General features: G+C 43.5%; 1 protein-coding gene across 1 annotated transcript in view; it reads left to right on the top strand.

Annotated features, from left to right (window-relative positions):
- Nucleotides 1-20,516, top strand: part of LOC111872603 (DNA N6-methyl adenine demethylase) — a 130,121-nt gene extending 109,605 nt beyond the window's left edge. Inside the window, exons 6-17 of the mRNA XM_033754761.1 lie at nucleotides 557-673; nucleotides 1,350-1,610; nucleotides 3,133-3,338; nucleotides 5,063-5,337; nucleotides 5,866-7,492; nucleotides 8,144-8,321; nucleotides 8,962-9,137; nucleotides 9,458-9,811; nucleotides 11,059-11,286; nucleotides 12,087-12,241; nucleotides 13,293-13,521; nucleotides 14,419-20,516. Coding sequence (XP_033610652.1) covers nucleotides 557-673; nucleotides 1,350-1,610; nucleotides 3,133-3,338; nucleotides 5,063-5,337; nucleotides 5,866-7,492; nucleotides 8,144-8,321; nucleotides 8,962-9,137; nucleotides 9,458-9,811; nucleotides 11,059-11,286; nucleotides 12,087-12,241; nucleotides 13,293-13,521; nucleotides 14,419-17,301 — 6,689 coding nt within the window. The 3' untranslated portion in view covers nucleotides 17,302-20,516. The remainder of the gene's footprint in view (nucleotides 1-556; nucleotides 674-1,349; nucleotides 1,611-3,132; nucleotides 3,339-5,062; nucleotides 5,338-5,865; nucleotides 7,493-8,143; nucleotides 8,322-8,961; nucleotides 9,138-9,457; nucleotides 9,812-11,058; nucleotides 11,287-12,086; nucleotides 12,242-13,292; nucleotides 13,522-14,418) is intronic.
- Nucleotides 20,517-25,108: the final 4,592 nt, after the last annotated feature.

The raw sequence follows: 25,108 nt of genomic DNA, 5'->3' as shown, positions 1-25,108 counted from the left end.
CACATTTATAATCACCCACTATTCACAGGGATCTTCCTTGATTGTCTTAAGATTTCAGTAGCAAGACCACTGTACAAAAAAGGGGACAAAACTAGTTATGTCAAACTACAGGTCAGTTTCGCTATTAACCAATTTCTTTGAATTACTTGAGAAAGATATGCACAATAGGCTGAGCCATTATTTGCAAACTAATAATATACTATCCCAGACAGTGTATTAAAATCTGTTAATCAATAAAATGCGTGTTGGTGCAGAAATTCTGTTTTTAAGTAAAAGTTTTTGACTATGTAAATCTAGAAATTGTTTTAACTAAATTACATTTTCTTGGCATTCATGGAACAACAGCAAGTTTGTTCAGATCCTACCTAACACATAGAAAGCAAAAGACTGAAATAAAATCATGAAATTTAACCCAAAGTACATACTCAGACTGGGAAACAGCAGAGCATGGAGTTCCCCAGCACAGACACTCTCAACTTTATTCATTCTGGTCTGGAGCCACAACACTGTGTTTGCCAAATAATCTGTCATACAAGAATGGATGTTTTATTATCAGCAGGCACTTGGACACAGCAAGGCCAGTTCATACAGCAACTGGATGATCTGCGATATCACCATCACCCACAGTACACGAGCTCAGCGCCGTATCATCAGCCACCTGTAGCAGCAGCAGGTGAGGGCAGGATTATGTCAGTAGGTTCTGTAAAGAGGTTGGTCTGGAAATAATGCTGATATCTCATCACCAGGATGCAGGACAAAACCATGACATACTTGTAGATCGTTTGGAAGCATGTTGAGCCCAAGTGTTTGGGAAAGTTTGCTGCTCCCCAGTTCAGAACCTGCTGTTTGCTTCATATGGATGTGATACTTGTTCCTCTCATACTGAGAGAGTGCAGATGGAGGGAGTTTGAGAACAGGGAGCTGAGGAGAGTGATACTTGTTCCTCTCACACTAAGAGGGCACAGATGGAGGGCGTTTGAGAACAGGGAGCTGAGGAGAGTGATACTTGTTCCTCTCACACTAAGAGGGCACAGATGGAGGGCGTTTGAGAACAGGGAGCTGAGGAGAGTGATACTTGTTCCTCTCACACTAAGAGGGCACAGATGGAGGGCGTTTGAGAACAGGGAGCTGAGGAGAGTGATACTTGTTCCTCTCACACTAAGAGGGCACAGATGGAGGGCGTTTGAGAACAGGGAGCTGAGGAGAGTATGTGGCTGGAGGATGGACAAAACTGCATAGAGAGAAGCTCACCAAATATTACTGGGGCCATTAAGTCAAGGAGAAAGAGGCAGATGGGACAGAAAATTGATGCGGGGCAGTAAAGCTGTGTTGTGTGTTCTCATTGGTAGGCTACCAGCAGCAGACCGCGTTCATGACTGCAGAGCCGCACACAACAGCTTCGTTTCAACAGCAGCATCAGCAACAGCAACAACAACAGCAGCAGCAGCAGCAGTATCAAGCCGCAGGGGCGCTGCCTGGCAATCGACCACCATCGTCTCCAGCCCAGCAACCACTGACGCCTAGAGGTGGAAGCGGGAGTTACTCACAAGTGCATACACCTCAGCCATCGCCCATCGGCTCAGCCAACGGACTTCAGGGTGGCCACGCTGGTACGTTAGTGTTCAGCGACATGTCACTGCCATATCCTCATTACATGATTTTATTTACTAGGCCTGCCATTTTTCCATGAGGACTGGATTGGGGGCATGCAGCAGTGTAGTTGGTTGAGGCACTATGCTACAAGCTGGAAGGTCGCGGGATCTAATCCCGATGAGGTGGATTTTTTCAATTGACCTAATCCTTCCAGCAGGACTGTGGTCCTGTGGTCAACTCAGCCTCTAACAGAAATGAGTACCAGGAATATTCCTGGGGAGTAAAGCACGGCCGACAACCTCGCCGATATCTTTGAGCCAATTGTCTAGAAAATGTGGGAGCCTTGACGTCTCACAGCCCTATGGGCCTTCCCAGCCTGGTACAGGGATAGCTTCACTTTTCACTTTTTTCCTTCATTCTGAATTTACTGCATTGAAAATGGGAATGTAAGAGAATCAGCGAAGTGGAATGACCAACAGCTGTACATGTCACGTCTTGCAGACTTCATTACTGCACACAGTGGTAATTGCGTCTGTGCATTCCACAGCATAACTGTTACTTGCACTGGTACTCACGATATTTCCCACCTTCTGTGGACCCAGAACGTTCATGGCTGTGTTTGCAATGGCCTGCCACTGGGCCTTAACCTGAGCCAGGTGAACCCCGGTCCATAATCTTACATTGTATTTAATTTGAGATTCATTTTAATATAATCCTCTCATCTGTGCCTACCTATTCAAAGCAGTTTAGTCAATTCTGCTCTTAACAAGTAAAGTTTTGTGCATGCTTTTTGTCTCTCCTATGCATGCTACATGCTGTGTTCATCTCACCCTGCTTAATTTGATCACTGTAATATGTGGCAAGAAATACTCATTTTGAAGTTCCTCATAATTCAGTTTCCTTCATCCTCCTGTCCACTTCTTCCCTCTTAGGTCCAGATGTTCCGTAAAGAAGGTAAAGTTGTCCCAGTGCTCAATTATTTGAACGCTATATCACGAAGACATATGGGAAGTGGAGGTGCAGCTCCACCATTATTGACTTTGGTACTAAATGGAGGTCAGTATTCAGCTTCACATCTTGTCTGCTTTACCCCCAGAACCCACTGGATAGACTAATGACCCCCAGAGCCAACTTGGATGCTATGAAGAAGAGAAAATCATGCCACTGCCAGGAATTGGAACCTGGTTTACCATCCCATAGCTCATTGCTATATCAAATTTCATGATCAGCCACGTAGCTTGAGCTGCTGAGGGAGCATCATGCACTGTTCAGTTAGTTTATATAAAGCCTCTGCATGGGGCACAATTGTTCAGACTGACGAACACATAAACATGTTACAAAATTCACTGCATACTCTTGCCAATATGCAGGGTAGCTGCGGCTGTTAGGGTAAGGTAAAGTTTGGGGTGCAATCAGAATTACATGTGTAGACTGCAATATACTGACAGGAAAGCAACCCTGTCCTGGGCAAGGGTTGGATGCTTCTGCTTGTGGAAACAGTCTGAAGCTACCGTCAGTACACTTTCTCCTTCTTTGCAGGAACTGTGAGTTTGAATAGCAATACTGTCAATGGGCTGCCGAACAGTCACAACAGTACCTCCTCTGCATCTGTGAATGGAGTGAACAGTGGAGCAGTCCACCGGACAAGCAGTATGAATGGACAGTACATGGATACATCTCCTAGTGGACAGTATGCTGACCAGAGAGATTATGTGAACGGTGGCAGTGGCTACAGTTCATCGCAGGTGAGACAGATGGCACTGCCTTACCTGAGCACTTCTATTCTGAGGCTGCAGGGGATGAGAGTGCAACTGCCAGCCCTTCTGTTCCCCTCTGTCCTATGTCAACCAACCTAAGTGCCTGTTGTTAGTGAAGGTTATCGCTGTTGGCAGTCATGTCAACCAGAAATGAATGTAGGGAAGTGATCCAGCACCTCAATTTGGTATCAAGATTGATTACATCAATAATAAAAGAAGATTGCATAAGATGTGACTTTCAATTGAGTCAAGTCTGTGTGCAAGAAAGTGTCTGCCATTTTGGATTATTGATTGAACTGCCCCCCGATGGTACAGGCAGAAGCATAAATGTTTTGTGCCTAAAGGCAGCACAGTCACAATAAGCATACTGTCTTTGTCAAGTCCAGCGGAGTCTACTATCTAGAAGTTTCAGAGTCTAACAATGAAAGGGTTGGGCTCAGTTCAGAAGACCATGTGAGTAATGCTCACTCAACTGAGGAGGTTCACTGAGCTTGCTGATGTAGGAGGCTCCTGTTTCAAATTTCTAGGCTGACACCCCAAAGCTTGCCTTATCATTCACCAAAATCGTCTCCTTTCAGATCTTTTTCCACTTACTTCGCTTTGTCAATAACAGAACAGAACAGTACATGGCCATGGGACTGATGCCGTGGTTTAGTGAGTAGTGCCTTGTAATCAGGAGAACCTGAGTTCAAATCTCAGGCCAGAGACTGGATACCCTGAGTGAAGTTTCTCATGTCGTGACAACTTCATTTCCATCCTTTCCAATCCATTTCTCACTGATTATCCTACCAGTCAGTGCTACTGGTAAATAAATAAACATGAATCCACAGGTCCAATGAAAGCCAATAGGAGTGAAACAGTTCAGTCAGTTACCACCCTGATCTGTGTTGAAGGCAGTTCAGGTTGGTAAATAGAGCAACAGTTTGTAGATATGGCAGTATAAGTTTGCAAAGAATGAGTGTCACCTTGTTTGTAGTCCAATAGGTGGGCAGCCACATTTTGGACTAATGTACAATCTCTCTGTTTTAATGGTTGACATTAATAGCAGTACACACTCTGACTGCTACATCTGCCTCTGCAGTGCATTACAGTTACACCAATCAGCCGTCAACACAAGAGCAGCAAACAGACGAACATGCTTTACAAGCATGAGGGCAAATAGACACTATTCTGCTTTGGGAATCTGGTGGCGTCCATCTTTACAGTCTTGTTCTTATCGAAATAATTTGTATTAAGCTACTACTGCAACCATTGGCCTTCATCTAGTATTTTATTATTAATCATTTTACTTATTTATTACATTTTATACTCCAATTTAAACTGTACCTAACCTACAAATTTGGACGAAGTTTGTATAGTATAGTAACAGACTACATGACATTATGTCCCAGAAGATGGAATTCTTCATGACCACTGACGTAAGAATCTCAAATACTACATGTGTAGAGCTGTTTCCTTTTGTAGGACTCGGAAGTTTCTTGAAGAAACATTTAAACATGCAATGTAACGTTTTAAACAATTACAAATTGGTTACACTGGATGGAGCTTAAAATTGTTGTGCTGTTTCCATCCTCATCACTGAATGTCCCTCAGAAACCTGACCGCATTATGTCCCTGAAGACTCGTCTTCATGTTCACTGCCTGAAGAACCTCAGATCTAACTTGAAGTTCAGCAAGTTCTTCTGAGCAGCATTGCCTTCTAATGTTTTCAGGATGTGGCAATGGCCCCACCCCCATCAACAACACCAACCAGTCGGAGCAGTTCTGTTCATATGGACACAAACAGTGACGGGTCATCTATTCCTAGTGTCGTGCTGAGCAGTGGGACAAAGACTTCGGCCTCTGCCTATAGCAACCCCACACCCACAAACTCCAGCACTGCCAACCCTAATTCGACCGGTCACCCAAACGCCTTGCCTGGGTACCTACCCCACCCCCAAATACAACACCAACAACTTCAACAACAGAGTTTACACAACTCTAGTAGGTAGGTCAAACTGCAACCTGAGTCTGAGTTATGTGATCAGACTTTAGCGTTTATCTCAGTTATGTGATTGGGCTAAGGTCTCAAACTGTATCTCGTATCTCAGTTATGTCATTGAGCCAAGGCCTCAAACTGTAGTATGTGTCTAACTTATGTGAAAGTGTTATCTTAAAATCATAATGTTTTGAAGCTAACAAATTGGCCTGCATTTTGGAAAGGTGGCCATCTGTGGTTGTGGAGCCTCAGGTCTCTGAGAGTATCTTCTCCCTTTGCTTTCATTGAGATGTTTAAGGTGTGAGATTTTCATTGTGCTGAAGATTCATTTCATGGTCTTGTGAGTTGTCACACTGTGCAAACCAACATTCCAGAGGAACATGCTGTCATCTTCTTCACAGAAGAATTGAGTGTGGAGTCTGTGTTTTCCTCCAAAATGTTGGTATCCACCTCTCGGACAATGTTGTGCCATACGGTTTGTAATTTGTATATTCTTTCCTTTGTTGTGCCAGTCCTCATGCCTCTTGTCATGTGCAGGTATCCAGGCCAAGACAGTAACATGGGGGATACAATGACAGGACCCTGGAGTGTGTCCGCAAGTAGCAGCAATGGCAGAATGATGTGGCCAGACGACAACAAGAGCAATATATACCGCGAAGACAACAGGGCCAATACACAGAATGGCTTGCAAAGTGATGCTTATGAACGTGTAAACCTCAACAGTCGCTTGAAGACAATGATCCTGAACAAACAGATGAACCATCAAATGCAACAACAGTACAACCAGCAGATGAGCATGGATAGACCGGCTCCGTCAGATGGTAGTGCTGGTCATCAGATTATGAGTCCGGGAGATCAGCAGCGATCAACATCTGTGCCACAGTCGCAATACATGTCATCTTCGTCGTCCAGCATGATGCCACAGACATCAGATGCTCGCGTCGTAGTGGACAGAATGCTGTCGGACAACCAGAATGTAAATCGCATGATGACATCTGATGGTCATCACAGTGGCATGATGGGTGGCAGACCTGCGGCCAACGTAGAACGCAAACAGCAGCTAGACAACCAATCATCCTCGGAGGTTAATTTTTTAGCCCAAGGCCACCATCCTCGGAATCATCCGTCAATAATGACGTCTGAGGGTGGTGGCTTCCCGTGGGATTGGAGCAGCTCAGCGAATAATGACATCATGGACGGTAATAGCATCTCGGCCATGGAGAACTTCATCAAGTACGCGGCAAGTGAGGATCGTGGGGGAATCATTGACAAATCACTAGATCTAGCCGCTTCCAGTGCATCTGTGAAACATTTTGTACCAAATAATACACTTCCTGCAAACTTCCAGCAGAAATCAAGCGGCAGACAGAGTTGTACTAATGTGAATTGGCATTCCCCAATGCTGCCTCAGGAACAGGTGTCTATGACCTCAAATAACAATAGTAGTAATAACAATAATAATAATAGTTACAAAGACCAGATGTTTAAGTGCACAAGTACTGGTGTGAGCACTTTTAAGTGCACAAGGGAGTGTTCTGTAGAAGTGGATGACAAATCATTCCAAAAGAGAATGGGCATAGGGCCAGGGAGCAGGAATGAGTTCCAGAATAATGCTTACGGCTCAGTGGTACCCGATGTGGATGTGGAGGATCACAGAGCACAGGGAATGGTCGCCACAGGGGTCTGCCAATACCAGCAAGAGTATGGTTCATGTACCCCACAAATGAAGAGTGAGGAACGGAAGGTTACGCCTACAAGTATGGCAAATAATAACTGTTTTGGTCAGCAGGGTTTTGATGGCAGTAATACCAACCTGAAGACTGAAAACCAAAAGCCAGTTGCCAACAGCATGATTGGCGCAAGTGGTTTTCATTCTCAGGTGTTTGACGGTATGACTGCACGGAATGAAGTCAGGGCTTCTTCAGGAAATGCTGCATATTTGTGTCAGAATTTTGAGCACACCACCACACCATCAGAGAAAGTAACAGAGTCTACGAAAGTCAAGAAGGAGCAGCCTTCATACCTGTTTGCAGGTGATGGAGGTCCAATACCCCTAGAGAAGATTAAGGGTTCCTGGTGTTGTCGCCAAGGTGGTATTGAGACACCGACGCCTGAACATTTGCGTGACGGCTGTTGCCAGGGCTTCCAGACGGCTGATGAACAGGTATGTACTGATAGAAAACAGTATTTAAATTTACTGGAATTTTCTCCATGTTATTTAATGTCAGAGGCTGATGGTCAGTAAATCAGTCAAGAAATTTTCTTACCTCATATGTATCAAGAAAGTTTATTAACTTTCCGCAAGATGAATCCAGTCCGTACTTGCAAAATCCGTTCTGTTATTGTCCTCCCATCCTCTGCCAAATGATAATGCCCCTTATGCATGCTACATGTCATCTCATCCATCTGATTCTTATCCTGATCATGTTTGGTGAGCAGTACAAATAATGAAGCCCCTCATTGTGTGATGTTCAGTTCCATTTTCCTTTTAATATGTTTTCATATCTCGATAAGTGTCATACGTTTCATTTCAGGAACTGCAGTTTTACCCACAGATCTTAACTTTCATCTGTCTTATGGTTTTCAAGGTACTGAGAGAGAAGCGCATGAATGTGCCAGAAATTTTCTGCAATGTGCACGTTTCCTAGCCTGTTTTCCCATGGAATGGCGTAGAATTTATTTTCAAGGAAGTGTGTTTATTTGTCTGGAAGTTCAGGGATTGTGGCCCTGTTCGGGTTGATTCTGTTTGAAGAGTATGAGAAGTCATATTTCAGCTTGAGTCTATGAACGCCTGTTGATGTTGATGTTGAACAAGGATACAAAGCAGCCGTGGTCCCCACAGCAGTCTGATGCGACCACTGCAGATGCCTGCCAGAGCGCAAACAAAGGCTTCGGAGGGATGTCAACGAAGGAGTTCCAGGACCATCTCGAACGACTGAAGAACAATGTCCGAGCTGAAGTTCCTGACTGCAACTGTTTCCCGCCTGACAAATGTAAGAACATCCCTCTGCAGTCTCTGTTCAGCCCCCTCATGCCAGATGGTAATAGGGTTTGTGTACTTGTAAGCCAGAATCCAATTTTGCAGATATTGTTTGACGAGTATATCAGAAGGATCTGATCCAGCAGAGACATGTTCTGAATTATTCTGAAATCACTGCCACAAAATTTTTTGCCATTCCTATATCTGTTCTCTTCAGTGGTTAGCAAAGCTAATAATGTAAGACAATGCACATCGGTTTTCTTTTTGCAAGAAAATGACAGAAATGCTTCTTCTTCAGCCAGGATATGGTGTCTTTCCCTGCCACCATCAGAGCATACAGTGGTTAAAACTTCAGACATATACTCAACACATTTCACAGAGGCTTTATATTCACAGTATTTCATGGTAGAATAAATTAACATTCTGGATCATGTGGGGGGTGGGGAATGACAGTAAAAAAGAAATCAAGATGGGAAATGTTCTGTGTAATATTCAAAGCTGTTGCAGTAGATAAATGCACTTTCAGCATGTTAGGTGATCCACCATGCCATGAATGGGCTAAACTTTTTTTTTTTGCCGAGTTCTTCTGTCTCCATTTTCAGGCTGGGGTGATGTCATTAACATCTTGTTAATGGATGAAATGTGTTTGTTAGGTCCACCAGAGCCTGGTTCATATTATACACACCTGGGGTCAGGAGCAAGTCTCACTGACCTGAGGAAAGACATAGAGAAGAGGACGGGCTTGAAAGGAAAAGCAGTGCGAATAGAGAAGGTGATGTACACTGGCAAGGAGGGGAAGACAACGCAAGGCTGCCCTCTCGCCAAGTGGGTGAGTTGAGAATCATGTGTGTGGATCTGTGGCACGTTCAAGATTAGTGTGTAGTTTGGTACACAGGCAATGAAGATTTCTCCAGTGATCAGCCATCTGAAGATGCAGTTAGTATCCGGTGTTTCGGAGGATGTTTCTACATCTATCATGAGGAGTTGATGCGGCAAGTGACTTGACTTTATCTAATGGCAATGGAGAAGAAACAGTCTCTGAAATGTTGGATACTAACTCCGTCTTCACATGGAATATCTCAGTGCATACAGTTGCTTTGAGAGCTTGCAACTGCATTTAAACTTCTACAAGCATGATGACGTCCGCAGATAATTCGCCGATCAAGCCTGGAGGAGAAGGTCCTTTGCATTGTGAAACACCGACAAGGCCACAAGTGTCCCACGGCTTGGATTGTGGTGGTGATGGTTGCGTGGGATGGGGTACCATCGCATGAGGCTGACCGAGTGTATAACCTGCTAACTCACAAACTGAATCGTTATGGTCTTCCAACAACACGGAGATGTGCAACCAACGAACCCAGGACCTGTGCGTGTCAAGGACTGGACCCAGACACGTGCGGTGCCAGCTTCTCTTTTGGCTGCTCTTGGTCCATGTATTACAATGGCTGCAAGTATGCGCGCTCCAAGACCGTGCGCAAGTTCCGTCTGTCAGTCAGGTCAGAGGTAAAGTGAAGTTTGAACTTTAAGTAAATAGCATTTAGGCTAGTGGTTCCCAAAGCAGGCTGGACTGTCCTCCTGGAGAGGGTGGTAGGATTACCTGGGGGGGGGGCATGGGAGGTGGGCCCTGTTGAGTGCATTGTTCACTTGTCTAGGATTGAAACAGCTTTAGCTGAGACATTGGGAAACTGGCATCACTTCATCAAGCTCATCCATGGCATTAAGAATTTAGTGACAGTGAAGTAGCTACTAAATGTGATCTCTTATTTTGTTGTTGTTATCATCCTTAGTGGGTTGTGCAAATCGCTGTTCTGAAGAATGCTTTCTATAGGTCAGTGGGACACTAGGGGTGAGTTTATGAAACCAAGTGGCCGATGGCCTGAGAAAGTTTGGGAACCACCGATTTAGACCAGCCAGTTAATGCTGTTTTGGAATATATTCACTCTTTATTGTGAGAATCAACTTGTGTGCCATGCGTCACCTAGAAACCAAGCCGCGCCATTTATCTGCATTCTCAGAACTGTTCCTTCTCATTTTCCTCCCACGTTCGTCCCTCCTTCTGCCTGATATCTTTCCGAACCTGTTGTTCCCAGTCTGCAACAGGTGGATAAGCAACGGGTTGCTAAACATGTTCCCGCAGAAATGATATCTGGTCTATTGCTAGGCAACTGCCATGACAACAATAGAATGATTACTGGAGGCAGTGTTTTTTCTTGGGTTTTTCCCCAAGGTTATATAATGAGGACACCAGCTGAGCTGCCGTGTTGTGAGCAGTTCAGTTGAGTGAAGTGACGTGAAGTAGCTGGTTGGTGTGTGAGAGAGTTCAGTTGTCAGTTGAAACTTGGCCTGTGAAGATAGGACCTGAGTGCAAGAATGTCCCTTGATAGAAGCCATTGCCAGGAAACAGCTAGTGCAGACTGTAATACACTGAAGGCACTAGTCTGTATGTCAGTGATCTGTGAAATGTAGTTCCAAGTGGTTTGTATGAGTGGTCACTATAGCCATTGTCCAATACATACCCAATCTAAGGCCACACACCCACTAAATCATGACAACTCCTTACATTTCCACATGTAAGTACCTGACTGCACTGAGTTTCTTCTGAATAAATGCAGAAAGAACATTAGCATGTCCTTCTGAAAAAATACTGAGGAGTTATACCTTGACTTGACTCGCCTCTGTGAGGCGCAGTCTGTTGATTTCCTGATAATCACTCAGGTAGTCAAGAAATTTCCTTCTTTTTTAAATTTTAGGAGCAAGAAGTGGAAGAGCGAATGCATGTGTTGGCAACACTGCTGTCTCCCTTGTACCAGTCGCTGGCTCCAGATGCTTTTAAGAACCAGACACAATTTGAGAGAGAGGCATCAGAGTGTCGGCTGGGTTTCAAACCTGGTCGCCCCTTCTCCGGTGTCACAGCTTGCATCGACTTCTGTGCACACTCCCATCGTGACCTGCACAACATGAACAACGGCTGCACCGTGGTGGGTTCCTTGTCGGCTCCCAATGTGTTGGTCTTGTGTTCAAGGAGTTGATCAATTTGTTCAGGTTTGGGTTGATGAATTATCAGTTATGGATCTGTCGTACTCCGCGCTAGGAAACTAAGAGAGACTAGGAAGAAAAGAGTATGTGGAATGTTTTGTTACCCAAATTGGAAGAAATACGTTACGGGTACACTCACAACAAGAAAACTTTAAAAATTTTAGCTTTGCCACATCTGCCTGTCTGTCTACGTGTAACAACTTGAGAACTGCTGAATGGATATTCATGAAGTTTCCTGCTGGGAAGTTTTGTTACAATTTGTAAACATGTAAACAGGGGCACTTACATGGAGATATACACGTACACTTCTTAGGCTTAATTCCCAAAGTATTTACTGGAGTAACAAAGGTTGTAGAGAGAAATGTAACACATGCTTGATGCCCAGTAAAGTTTTTCTGTAAGCATTGCAGGTTTCAAGGTAATTAAACAAAATAAAATTTTTTGCTGTGTCATTTCATAAATCAGGAATTGTTCCAATAATTTTGATCAGATTGTACACTGAAGATTCTTGTTTCCCAGAAATTGGCATGCAATTATTGACTGTCTGGCGGTACTGCCAGAATTGTTATGCTGTGTGCACTTCCATTACCTAACATATATCTTTAAGACATATAAATGCATTGTCAAACTTGTTGTATAAAATTCTTTTTAAATGAAGGTGGATTTTGCTACAGGACAGAAACTGTACTGTTCTCGTTTGAAAATCTGTAGATTTGTCTAGCGGTGTAATTAATTGTTGCAGGTGGTAAGCCTGACAAAGAACCGGGCCCTGTCGAAACCAGATGATGAGCAACTCCATGTGTTACCACTGTATGTGATGGATGATACTGATGAGTTCGGGAGCAAGGAGGGGCAGGATGCCAAGGTTAAGAGTGGAGCTGTGGAAACCTTGACAAAGTGAGTGATTCTGAAGGATTAAAGGCATTCAGACAGGCAAATGGGCACAGTTCTTCATCCTTCACATATCTGTAGCTAACATTTTTTTGTGTACTTTGTGTCACAATTGTTGGATGGCCCTCAGTGTTTTTATGTATTGATAGAAAACAGTTTTGTCAATGTAGGAAATTAAATCTCACTGAAATTATATTTCAGAACAGTTGAGAAATATTCTTTCTTGGACAAAAATTAATTTCTAGATGTGATGAACACAGTACAATAGTCCCATACAGAATTCCACATATCTCTATGTTGTCTAAATTGATCACTGGGCTTACTAGGGTTTTGAGAATTGTCCATTGTCCAGTATTCTAAAGAATGCTGAAGAACAGGATGTTTCAGAAACTGGAGCTATTTCCATCCTCAGGTGACAAGGCTGGGAGACACCTACTCTGCTGGGTTCATCAGAAAGAGCTAACCTCAGTCGCTCAATCAAGAGCTAAGGTCTAATCTTGCAGCTCTCTGACTGTTATTTCATTCTGTGAATGACTCATTACTTAAAAGCAGGTTCTGTATACATAATTTTTTTTGGGGGGGGGGTGACCTTGAGGTGTGGTATTGGTGCCGTGTTTGTAAATGCTGACTTACATACAGAATTATATACATATGACAGATATGCTAATGACCTGTCCTTGTATGAGATTTGTATACCTATCTGTACTCAGTCATTGGTTATCACATCAAACCAGAAGCTAAAGAGGCAGCCACCATGTTGTCATGTTACATTCTACAAAAAGTTTTAACTGAACGGAATTTACCTGTTATCATACATCGTGTGAAGACCTCGAAGTAAATGGCACCAGTGTGTCTCCCTCATCACAGCCTTATGCGTGTGTTATGTTGCTTTTACCGATTGCAGGAAACTGAAATGCGTGATGTAGGGGTGACCCCCAGTGACACAACTTTCATATCAAGCTTCATGAAGATGTGTCAGCTGGTTCAAAGTTGGAAGGAAGGACACACAGATAACAGAGTGATGTTTGCTGATGTGCTGAATGGATTGATTGTGCAGATTTCCATGTGAGGTGCGTGTGCGGGCCGTGCCATTACAGCCATGTCGTCGCCATGGCAAGAAACGTAAGGAAGACGAACCGGATGCAGTGATAGGACGGAAGGATCCTGCGACCTTACATCGCACCCCATGCTCCATAGGAGCAATGGACCATAGGGGCACCCCTATGTCTCTGGACATGGCCTCGATGCTTGAGGGCATGGAGGCTGCGCAGCTTCAGAGTTCACAGGTACCTCAGTCGCATGCTTGTTTAATGACACTTTATCACAGGGACTTGTGAAGTAGCCTCTTCAGCATAGTGGCTAATATGTGGGGCCCACCAGGGGCTCCTTTTGAGGTGGTTAAATGAGTAGAGAGTGAAGTTGTTCACTCAGCTCCATCTAGCGCCAAAATTAAGGATGCATGGAGCCATCCCTGCACTCCTGTGTGTGTATATCTTCATGGTGTGGCAGAGGGATGCGTTTACTCTTACACTGTAATGCAATGTGAAGCTCATTATGAGCAAGGAAGACTTGAGAGTTTTCTCAGCTGAGTGAACTCATGGCAAAGCTCTATAGGCGAGCTAGTATTTGAACTGGGGTCCTTCTGAGATATTTGTGTCATGTTTTCTTGATCCCTGGCAGCATATTATGTGCCTACATGAATCTTATGGACTTCAGGAGAATCCCTGGAAGGCAGTTGAATAGTAAAGTCAAATGTTATATACCTTTTAAAATTTTGTGTGGAAACTCAAGCATTTTGAAGGCAGTGCTGGAGATAAATTAGCACCATTTTACTAAACAGTTGTGGCAGCCACCATCATATAAATGTACTTTGCTATATCATCACATTGAATCATACTGCGGTGTACATTCGTCCAACCTATTCGCAGTTTGCTACATAACACTTAGCTGTTTGCAAAACAAACTCACCCTTTGAGATATATAAGGTCTTTCGGGATGTAACACTATGTAGTCTGGTAGATATTTACCAGTGTTTCTTCTATCCTGAAGAGGGAGGCAGTAGGTTCCTCAAAAACTTTGGTAAATATCTACAGAAGTGCTTGGTGTCAGTTTCCAGAAATTGCTAATGTTCATTGGCTCCCTCAGTTTTGCTGCTTCATTCTTTCTGTTATGGCAACTTGCAGGTGTCATCCACAGTGCTAGACAGCCCTGTATCTATGTATCAGGGCTGGAGCTATCACCATCACCAAGGTGCTGAGTCACGTGGTGCAGATATGTGCCCTAATGGTGCAGCACCTGCGTGGGGGCACCCCCGCAGCCAGACACATGCCTGGATGGCAGCTGAAGCCCACAGGAAACCGAACTGGTTGAACTCTGCAGCTGCAACAGCCGTGAGTGGAAATTTGAGTTCTGGGAACGTAAGTGGTTGGGGAGCAACTGATTATGGTGGCTTTGGTGGTGGAGCTTCAGGCCTGGCTGCATCAGCAAATGACCGGGACGGGAGGGTTGATCCTGATAGCACAACTAACCACAGTCTCGTGGCAAGTTCTGCAAACCTGGGAGGAAGTTCAAGTCTGAATCCCCCTCAGTCGCCTGTCAGTAGAAGCTCAGTGGGGCTTTATAATAACTGCAGTGTGAACAGCCCCACTGCCACGGGCCTGGCCCCCATAAGCCCACACAACCAGGCTTCAACTCCTTCTAGTCCGTTTGTGTTCCAGCAGCCGTCTTCTCCCTGGCAGGCGAACCACAGCCAACCACAGCAGCAAAGTAATTCTAATGACTTGTTTTCGGAAAGTGGCATCTCCCAACCCTCTGTTTCACGGGGGGAAACAGTGAATTGGCAAGCAGACTCAGGTGTACCAAACTCATTAAGCTCGGAACAATCCAAGATTCCATCAGCGTCACCTCCAAGTGCAGGTAGCTGTACCAAGCAGAGAAGCCCCATTTCAAGTGGCAATGATGCTGGAGCTGTTTCAGGACAGTTGGAGAGGTCTCCTTATCCTGTGCACCTCCCCTCATCACCTTTCTCTTCACCTCAGTCCCAACAGCCAGTGAACAGCCCACAACAAACCTCCATCAGCAATAGTGGTCTCCCTCCTAACCCAGCCCAGCAGCAGTCCATGAGCCTCTCCCTTCCAGCGCAGCATCCTGCAACTGGTGGTGACAGTGGCCTTCCACAGCCTCGCACGCCACATGAAAATAATCCACAGTCATCCAAGACTCCTGAACGCTCAGTGTCAGTACCGCTGCCTCTGACTCCTACAGACCAATCAGCCTCCTCCTCTTGCTCCGGTTCAAGTCGGGGAGGCTGGGTGACACCTGACAGGCCCCAGTCCACTTGGGACTACAATCCTCTCACACCTGCTCCGGCACCCGCAACATCCCCAACACAGGCTTCTCCTTTCCGCATCCCTAAAGGTCGACCCCCCTCTCGAACTTCAAACCTTCATTCCAGCAGCAGTAGCAGCAACAACAACAGCGGCAGCAGCACCAATACGTCTCCGATGTCTTCAAATGAAGTGGGGCCAACAAATGCGTCCCTTACAACTGCAGCCCAGGGTTTAAATTATCCTTCAAACCAAACATACTGTAAAGGTTTCTTAAAGCCCTTTCCCCCTGGTGACAGTTCCCTTACAAAAACACCTTTGGACAACCACATTCAGCAGACTGGCTCCTCAGGTAACAGTAGCATGAAAGATTCTTCCATGTCATGGCCACAGGAGAGCAGCACAATCACACCCGCGCAGGGAACAAAGTCTTCAGGTTTAGCAGAGCCACATTTTGTTTCAACTGTCCCTTGGTTTGGTTCAGACCAAGATGGAGGCAGGCCAGGGAACAATGTTAAGCCAAACGGAAATCAGAGTGCAAAATCAAACGTGTACTTGAACGGTTCAGAGGCAGATGAAGGAGCCTGTGGTGTGATGATTCGTGACATTGCGGCACAACAAGGAAAGGGCTCATGTGGCGCCATTAAGCAGGAAACACTGTCATCAACTTGGTCTTCCACAGATGAAGTGAAGCAGATCAATGACTATCATGCAGCTGCAGCAGCTGCTCAGCTGTCTTACAATTCCAGTACAGCATCTTCACCGGCCAGTGCAGGTAACCCCTTTATTTCCTCTCTGAACAGCTGTGCGTCAAGCTATGGCTACTGCGGTTCTACCAACAGTGCTTTCATGTCTGGAGGCTATCCCATGTTTCCAGAGAGCAAGGCATATCCAGGCACTGCATGGAATGATGCTGCTAGTTATATGGACTCACGATCAGCGTCTGCTCCACACATGAACATGAACTATCCATACCAGACTGTGGACTTTAACTCTCAGTTCTATGCAGGCCAGTCTGCCAAGCAAGAGGCTGCAGCTCGATCAGCGTGTTATCATTCGTCTCCGTACAGTTGTCAGGGCATGAGTGGTATGAGCCAGTTTCACCCTCAGTACCCTGGACAGTTTCACCATCATCGATGGGACCCACATCGCTGGGACTTGTATGGGCCCCCACCTTTCTTTCCTGTTGTTCCAGAACCGCCCCGGTCAGAGCCTATTGGTGAAGTTACAGATTACATTGACAATGAAGAGTGCTTCAAGGATTCCCAAATGGGAGGTGTGGCGATTGCTCTGGGCCATGGTTCGGTGTTATTTGAATGTGCCAAGCATGAGTTGCATGCGACAACAGCACTGCGTCGTCCCAACAGGCTGCACCCAACTCGAATAAGCTTGGTCTTCTATCAGCATCGGAATTTGAATAGAGCTAAACACGGCTGGGACGAGTGGGAAGAGAAGATGAGGCTACGAAAACTTGGCATTACCACTTCAAGTGCAAACAACAGTGGCTCAAGTTCAGGTGGTGGCAACACTGGCTCAAATGGTTCGGGAAATGGCAGCAGTAACAGTGGCTCAGTCACAGACCTGATCCACCTCCTGCCCCATGCTGACCGACCCCCATCGTACACATCACAGTTCCTGATGCGAACCCCAACCTACACGACCACCACCTGGACAACTTTGTTTCCAATGCATCCTTGTATGGTGACTGGCCCATACCAAGAAGGTGGGGCTGTGGGGTAGGCAATGACCAGGGTGTTGTCCGAGCCTCCATGCAGCACGGCTGTCACTCACAGCTCGTGAGGCTGCATCTTCTGCTGCACTAAGAATCCTTCTTTTCGTTGGACCGAACTGAAGGTTACTTGCAGCACTTTCGGCCTGGTAAGCACACCACTTCATGCAGTGGTGTGTTCTGCACATATAGCCTGAAATGTGGACCGCGAGCGGGACAGGCCGCCCCACAGCGGGGTTGGCAGACATGGATGGAATTTCAGGACAGACCGTAAGCCTGTTGAAAAGTAACAGAAGAGAAATTAGTAGTAATGGTGACAACACTGCAGTGGAGTCTGCAAAGGAAAGGTATTCCTTTAAATGTTGCAGCTAAGGGAGCTCTAAACATTTCCTCATAATAAGGAAATAGCATTTGGCAGTGCTTAGGCAATGCGTTTCTGTGTGTCGTGGTGACATTGCTGGAAGTAGTTGGTACTGGGCCAACATATCCCCTGCACACCAAATGTGGCTTGAAATCAGTTTATTTTAGAAACTGTTATGGTGTCAATAGTGAACCATGCTAATTGTAATATGGTGGTCAAATAACCTTCCCTCAAATGATGCACAATGTCAGGTTCCCACACTGTGTCCTTGGTGTTGCAAGAGGTTATATTTCCAGAATTACATAAGATAAAGCAATGGATATTTGTTGCAATCATGTCATTGATTGTGTACTTGTCTGCAGTTGGTCTCCCAGGTACAAAGCTGACAGTTTTATTTTCTGTGTACTGTGTTCACTTCTAGGTCACTGAAGGGTGCTTCAGTGGACAGATTGTGTGACCCTCATGTTTGGTCTGTACCTAAGATTTTGAAAGATGAAGTCAACTTTACTGACACTGTAAATATTCCTTAATTTATTGTACTGATGTTCAGCCCCTTCACGTTTTCCAACACAGAGTTGCCTCTGTGTGGCCACTAGTCCAAGTGTATGGATGTGTTTCTGTTGTGCAGTGTCATCAGGCCGTTCAGTTCAGCTTTCACCTGAAGTTAGAGCCTTGGCTTAATATGAAATTTGATTTCATTTGCTTTTGACACTGTCGTGTAGTATCGAATGGCTGGATGATCACTCAGTCCCGAATTGCAAAGAATGTGCAAGGAAGCGGTTGTGTCCGATCCTTGCATCAGGATAGCCAGTGTCCCAGCCAAGGTTGAGGCAGGCACCTGTTGATTGCAAACAAGAAGAATCACTGCTTTAACCACATTGTTCAATATTATTAAATTATTATGTTTTACATGTTTTGTGTGTATGTGGTTTCAACTCTTTTTCCACCATGTGCGTGAAGCTCGTGTGCACCAAGTTTCAAATTGAACTCCATCTCTGTCTTCCACATTCTAAAGAAATGCCTGCCTGCTCACGCTGTCATTATCTGCCACAGGAATTAGACCTGTTAACACCAGTGGTCTTCTTCCCTCCATGTTTATTCCAGATAGCCGCTGATTTCTTCATTGCTGTTACATTTTATATGCATATATTTCAGAGGCTGGATTCAAATGTACGTCTTGCACTGTGAATTGCAAGTTGTCAGAATGCACCAAGTATTTTAAAGCTCTTACATGGCACAATGTTCACATATTCATATCTTTGCTATGATCATATTAAATATTTTGCAAGTACATATTTTAAAATAAATACTTTCATAGGATTGTCATATGTTAGAATGATACATTTTGACCTCAGTCAGGATTTAGCTCAGGCTGTATCCTGGCACGTCACAAGAAGTAAAATGAATCAGTCTGTTTATTTGTTTGCTATTTATGTAGCAATGGTGTCAGTAACTGAGACACTGCAGCATGAAGTGGGCAATGAAATGGAAAGAATGTGCAAGAAAGTAGGCATGCCCCAATTTGAGCTGCTTTCCCAATACGTGTACTTGTAGGAAGAAAGGAAAGCCACAGAAATCTGTCAGCAGATTGTCCCAGTTGAGACTCAAAGGTTTGATTTTTCATCATGGTATGTGCTCTGGAAGCAAATAAATGAACAAAGTTAGTTGAACTTTACATCCAAGTGATACACAGATGAGTTAATACAAACTTTTATTTTTAAAAGTTTATTGGCCAGACTTGTTTTGGTCACGAGTGACCCCTCGTAAGTCTGACTTGATCTTTTTGTGGTAGTGTACTCGCGGACACATCAGTAGGGCATGAAGTGTGACACTTATCTCTTTAAAGCACAGAGGTAGCTATATATACCACCTGCTTTAACATGAGAAGACTCCATGTTCTGCCCACACCATGTGTTCATGTGTTCTGTATGATTCTCATAATGCACAGCAGTTACTTCCTTACACATCACATCGGGCTGAAATTTGTAGCGGAGACATATCCTGTTTTCTGTGAGGCAGAAACTGAAGTTTTAAATATTACTTTGATGAAATTCAGGCATCAGTGGGTTAGAGAAGGTCCCAAGCATTTAAACAAGATTTTTTTGTGTTTCAGACTTACATGGTTTAGAACTAAAGTGGGCTGTTCCTCTAGGATGTTGTGTCACAGTCAATGATTTTGTTTCTTCTAGTTGCTGATAATGAAACCTCTTGATTAGCAACATCCAGCAGTTTTATTGTGTAACTTAAAATATAACCTCTTACACGCCTGATGAATTTATGTGGAAATTCTGAGTTGTGAAAATAATGTGAACCTGTGTGGTTGTGTTTAGTTTGGTAGAACACATCACGAATTTTACATCACTGCATAGTAAAACATATATGCCCCAGCGATTTTTTTTAATGCTTGACTTTATCTGGGAATTTTACAACACTTTGAGGAGTTGTTAGTTTAGCATTTTAATGTATAACTTTCCTATGTAACGAATTTACTCGTGTAATTATTTATTTTCTTAATCAGTTTTTTCACACAATTTTATTACCAATTTACACACACTAATGACATATCAAACCACTTGAAATAATGCAACTAGTCTTGTTTTCAGTTTCTCTTTCTGACAGTGAATTCACAGCAGAGAGTCAAGCCAGTGAACTGTCTCGTTCCACTTCCAGCCTGGACGTTTATTATTATCCTCCTCTCACTTGCCGATTGCTGACTTGTTTTATTTCGGGTCTAGTTCGTCACTGTGATTCTGTTACATACATTGTAACTACTGTGCAAGGGTGTAGTCCCAGAAATGCAAGTCCTTGAGTGGCCTGGCATCCACTTGCTAGTTGGAGTGTGAGTCATGATGCTAGGCTGTGAAACACGCACGCCTGCTTAGAGAGACTAATTCTTCCACTTCGAACAGACGATAAGATTTTATATAATTTATCCATGTTTGATGTCACTGTTATTAAAGTAGCATGCCGGGGTAGTGCTCTGACACTGGGAAAATCACAGGGGCTCCGCCCTGGCTTGACACTATCCCTGTTGTTCAGGCCTGAGAATTGAGTCTGGAGTGGTTTGACTCTCTGACAACAGCAGGCGCTGGCTGTGTGTCAGTAATGACATCCTCCTGACACACATTTCAGCTGATTTACATGAATTCCTTAGAGATGGCACCACAACAGGGTGAAGATGAATATGGCTGTTAGCACTTGAGAATGTCAGTGACAGACAGAGGTATTGATACAGCCCTTGCAAGAATTTTGTTTGTTACCCTCTGTTCTCATGTGTTTAACCTGTATCCATAGATAAGACAGTATTCCAGTTTCTAGTCCCTTACTAGTGTTACCATTTGTCATTCACATCACCAGTATAAGCGCCATTTTCTTTGCCTGAGCAGTGATATGTTAACATTCATTAAATATGTTCTGTGTTGGATTTCTTTAAAAATAATGTTATGCTGTGTAGCTGTGTCCTCATTTGTCATCTCCCTCTTGAAATTTTAAAATTGGCTACTTTGCATATTAGAAACAGGACATTACACTGTGCTTAGGATGTCTTCACTCATGTGTACTCTGTGATTCTGATGCTAGGCTTTTATCTATGCTCTGCATTTGAGGTCTTCTGGTTTTCTGGGATGTATTAAAGTTCCCATCTTCAGGATCATTGCAGTGTATGCTAAAATATTGGAATGTCAATGTATGTCATGGATAGAGATCCAGAAAGCCGCACAGTAAACAGCAATTCTGTAAGTTGTATCAAGTACAAACACTGAGAGTAACTGCTCTTTTATGAGCATTTTGCAGAAATATTTGAAAGTAATGATAATAAGTTGAGGCCATAACAGTGTATGCTGCTTTGCAAATCTAGTCTTCTTAATGTGTATTTCAGTCTTAGGGATATATAATATACTTACAACAAGCATTGGACATTTAAAAAAAAAAGTGTGTGATATAAGACTTGTACCAGCTTAGACTTTATCACCTGAGAATAACAAATTTTAAATTCGCAGGAACGACATATCTGACAGTCAGATTGTAACTTGGGGGTAACAACATTAGTATTCAAGAAATGAAGTGCTTGGCTGGCTGGGCCTCACACATGCTGTAATGGTAGTGCAAGCCACAAGCCACAGGCAACGAAGCAGGACAGGATAATATTGTCCTCTGCATAGTATCCATACCAGCTATGGGCCCCACCCAGCCTCCTATCCAGTGAGAAAGCAGGGCTTTCTCACTGGGGGTAAAGTAACTGAGGGGTGTGAAGCTGAACACTCACTTCCATCTAGTCCGGAAGCTAAAGCTCTGCTACCCCATACAGGGTGCTTAATTAAGCATGGGCATAAATGTACCTTTACCTACGTGAAACATTTTCCAGTGATCTGTGTGTTTAACGACATATAAGCAAGCAGATGGTTGTGGTTGGCCAGTGCAGAGTAAGTTCTTGTGGGGGTTTCATGTACAGAATCTGAATTGTGCTACACAACAGACAGTACATATTTTTTGCTTTCTGCTTTTTACTAAAGCAATTCCTAAAATGTCTTCTTTTGACTGTTGACTAAGTTCCACATACTCACTGATGAAACCACAGAGTTTTATAGGCCCATAAATAAGCATAAAACTTCGCAGTCAATGTGTGGTATCAGCCATGCCATAGTTCAGGCAGTTAATCACATGCTTCCAACTGGAGAGACCTGGGTTCAATCCCAGGTCTGGTCATGTGGGATTTGTGGTGGACAAAGTGGCACTGGGGTAGGTTTTCTCTGAGTACTTCAATTTCCCCTGCCAATTCTCATTCCACCAAATGCTCCATACTCAGCTATCATTTGGGGCTGGTATAATAGGCCCACCAGTGGCCAACGTACAAAGTGGACTCAGTCTCACCCCACCCCAAGGAATAAAAGAAGTGTATGTCTCAGATTTCACTGTGGTTATGGTCCATCTTGTGGTTTGGTTTATGGCCCCAAGGAGTCTGATGGCTGGATACTGAGATTTCGTGCAAGCACACAATCATCTGGCTGGAAGGTGCGTGCAGTATGTTCGTCGAATATGTTGGTACCCACCTATGAGACTGCTTGGTGCCATAACCAAGAACACGACAATATGGAGGCACGGGAATGTTGAGTTTATTGTGCAAGCATGTTCCAAATACTTGAGAACAACATCAACAGGACATGAAAGTAAATTTTTTTTCAATCATATGTTGTGATGTCATGCTCAGGGCATTGATGTTCATGTCGTGTCTTGCTGTGGGTTGTGACCTGCCATTTTGGTGCCATCTCAATGTGATTTCAGCGAGATCACAGCTCTCCAAGTGACCTTACGATCTTTTAATTTCAAACCAATCGCACCCTTCACTTGTCCCCATGACACTTGCTTGACTGTACACCACATTCTTACAGTCTGTCACCAAATACGTAGCTAGTCCAATTTCCCAGGTAATTTTTTTTACTGAACTGTTTTTATAGATATAATTAAATGTTAAGTTGCTAAGTCTCACAGATCTCATTTCTGTATTTTTGTTGCGTATTTTGACTGCACTTTTTATATCACTTTTAGACACAACTGAACTGTATACATTTCCTTTTTGGTTCGAGTGAAGCTTGGGGCTGTGAGAGTGCCCCGTCATCAGCAAATGACGATAACTGCCAGGTAGGGCACATTCTTAACCCTTTGTGCGCTTAGTTTCTTGGGCTAATTCAGAACTGAGATGTGTTGAGGGATGTATGCATATGTCTGTAACAGAACATTTTAATGAACTGTAAATTTAAAGGAAATATGACTACTCCATCAGATAGTCATGTGATCCCTTGGCACTTGTGGTGTCAACACACTGTAGCTCATCTTGCAGTATATTGAGTTCACAACAATTCCAGGTTTAAAGAAGAAGTGCTTTTCACTCGAACCAAAACAATGATTTCATAGGATGGTCTTCTAAGCTACAATTTCTGAAATGCGTAATGTATATAGAACTGAATGTGGCAGCAGGGATACCGGTGGCTGTTTGCACCAGTTGCTGAAACAATCCAATCAGCAGGGCTTAGATGTTTGTTGCTTGGAGCATCTGCAGTTGTGTGGTTACAGTGTGGCTTCGCACAAATTTTCAAAATTCTTTGTTCTGGTTCTTGTGTGTATATGGCTGCTGCCCATTCTGATGATGGTAATGTACAGGGGATATATGTCACGGTTTGTGATGGCTATTTTTGCAACTTTTAATTCTTATTTTACAGTTTTACATGTTGAATTATGTACATATGTCTGCATTTGTAGGACATAAACATCTGGGCCCTGGTACTGCATGTGCATTTGATTGACACTGTATGTATTTATATTTATTTCAGAACCCCTTTTTTTATATAAGTTAATGACTGATGAATGTTGTATCTGGAACTATTTGCCAGTCTGTGCTAATTCATTGAGTGGTCACAAGCAGTTTTTAAATGGAAGAAATCCATGAGGCAAAAGAGGGTTGCATTTTTCTCTTTTGGAGTGAGAATCCCCCCCCTCTCTTACCTCAAAATGTTTAAACATGTCATGTAACTCTCCCATCATTATCATGACCCACAGTACCAAAAATATATGAACTATTTTTTGAAATGAGTGAAACCATTGTTAGTAGCTTAAATATAGTGGGAAAAAGACTTAGTATTTTGACAATACTATATTTCAGACAAGAAACTGATAATTTATAATCACTGTAAATATCCATATGTTTCTGTTCTCCATCTTTACCCTTGTGTATTCTAGTGACTTGTGTCATTCTATTTATTATTAGTTATTTTAGAATATTTGTGATTGTGCCCAAGAACTGATCGTAGTAAGTAAGTATCGGCAGTCATTTTTTATAAAGGATGATGATAAGTTTTAGTGATAGATGAATGCTCATTTCAGAAACTCTTGTAAAGGAAAAGTTATTATTGTTTTTTTCCTCAGCATAAACTACAATTAAATTGAGGGATATATTTAATAATATTAATATTAATAATATTGATAATTTATAAAGTAATATGCAGGACAGTATTGTAGAATGTATTTGTAATTCCAAAATACAAACAGACTAGTTAGGATCCAGGATGTGTTAGCATCACATTAGTTTTGAGGGCAGTGCATCATGGGTAATGATGAAACATTTTGCTGGGTGCTTAAAGTGTATGTATATATGGAACATGCAGAATGATGACACGCTGATTTCTATAGATCGTGTCCCTGCTGGCATCCATCTTCAGTCTGTTCTTCATTTGAAGCCAACAAACTGATGATGAGCACAAAATTAAACTGAACGTGTTGCACCGCCCTGCCATCTGAACAATATTCTGTAGTCCTCAGGTCAAACAGTCAAAACAAGACACACTCTGTGAAGGGCGGACAAATGGCATGACGTAGGAGTCTTCTTCCTGAGGCTGATGCATAAAGTACAAGTTTCAGATAATGAGAAATACCTCTGATATATGTCTCCTTGTCGCTTCATTTTT

Source organism: Cryptotermes secundus, unplaced genomic scaffold (assembly GCF_002891405.2).
Source record: "Cryptotermes secundus unplaced genomic scaffold, Csec_1.0 scaffold1928, whole genome shotgun sequence".
Taxonomy (NCBI): domain Eukaryota; kingdom Metazoa; phylum Arthropoda; class Insecta; order Blattodea; family Kalotermitidae; genus Cryptotermes; species Cryptotermes secundus.
The sequence above is the reverse complement of the archived record's forward strand: the minus strand, read 5'-3'. Positions and strand labels throughout refer to the sequence as shown.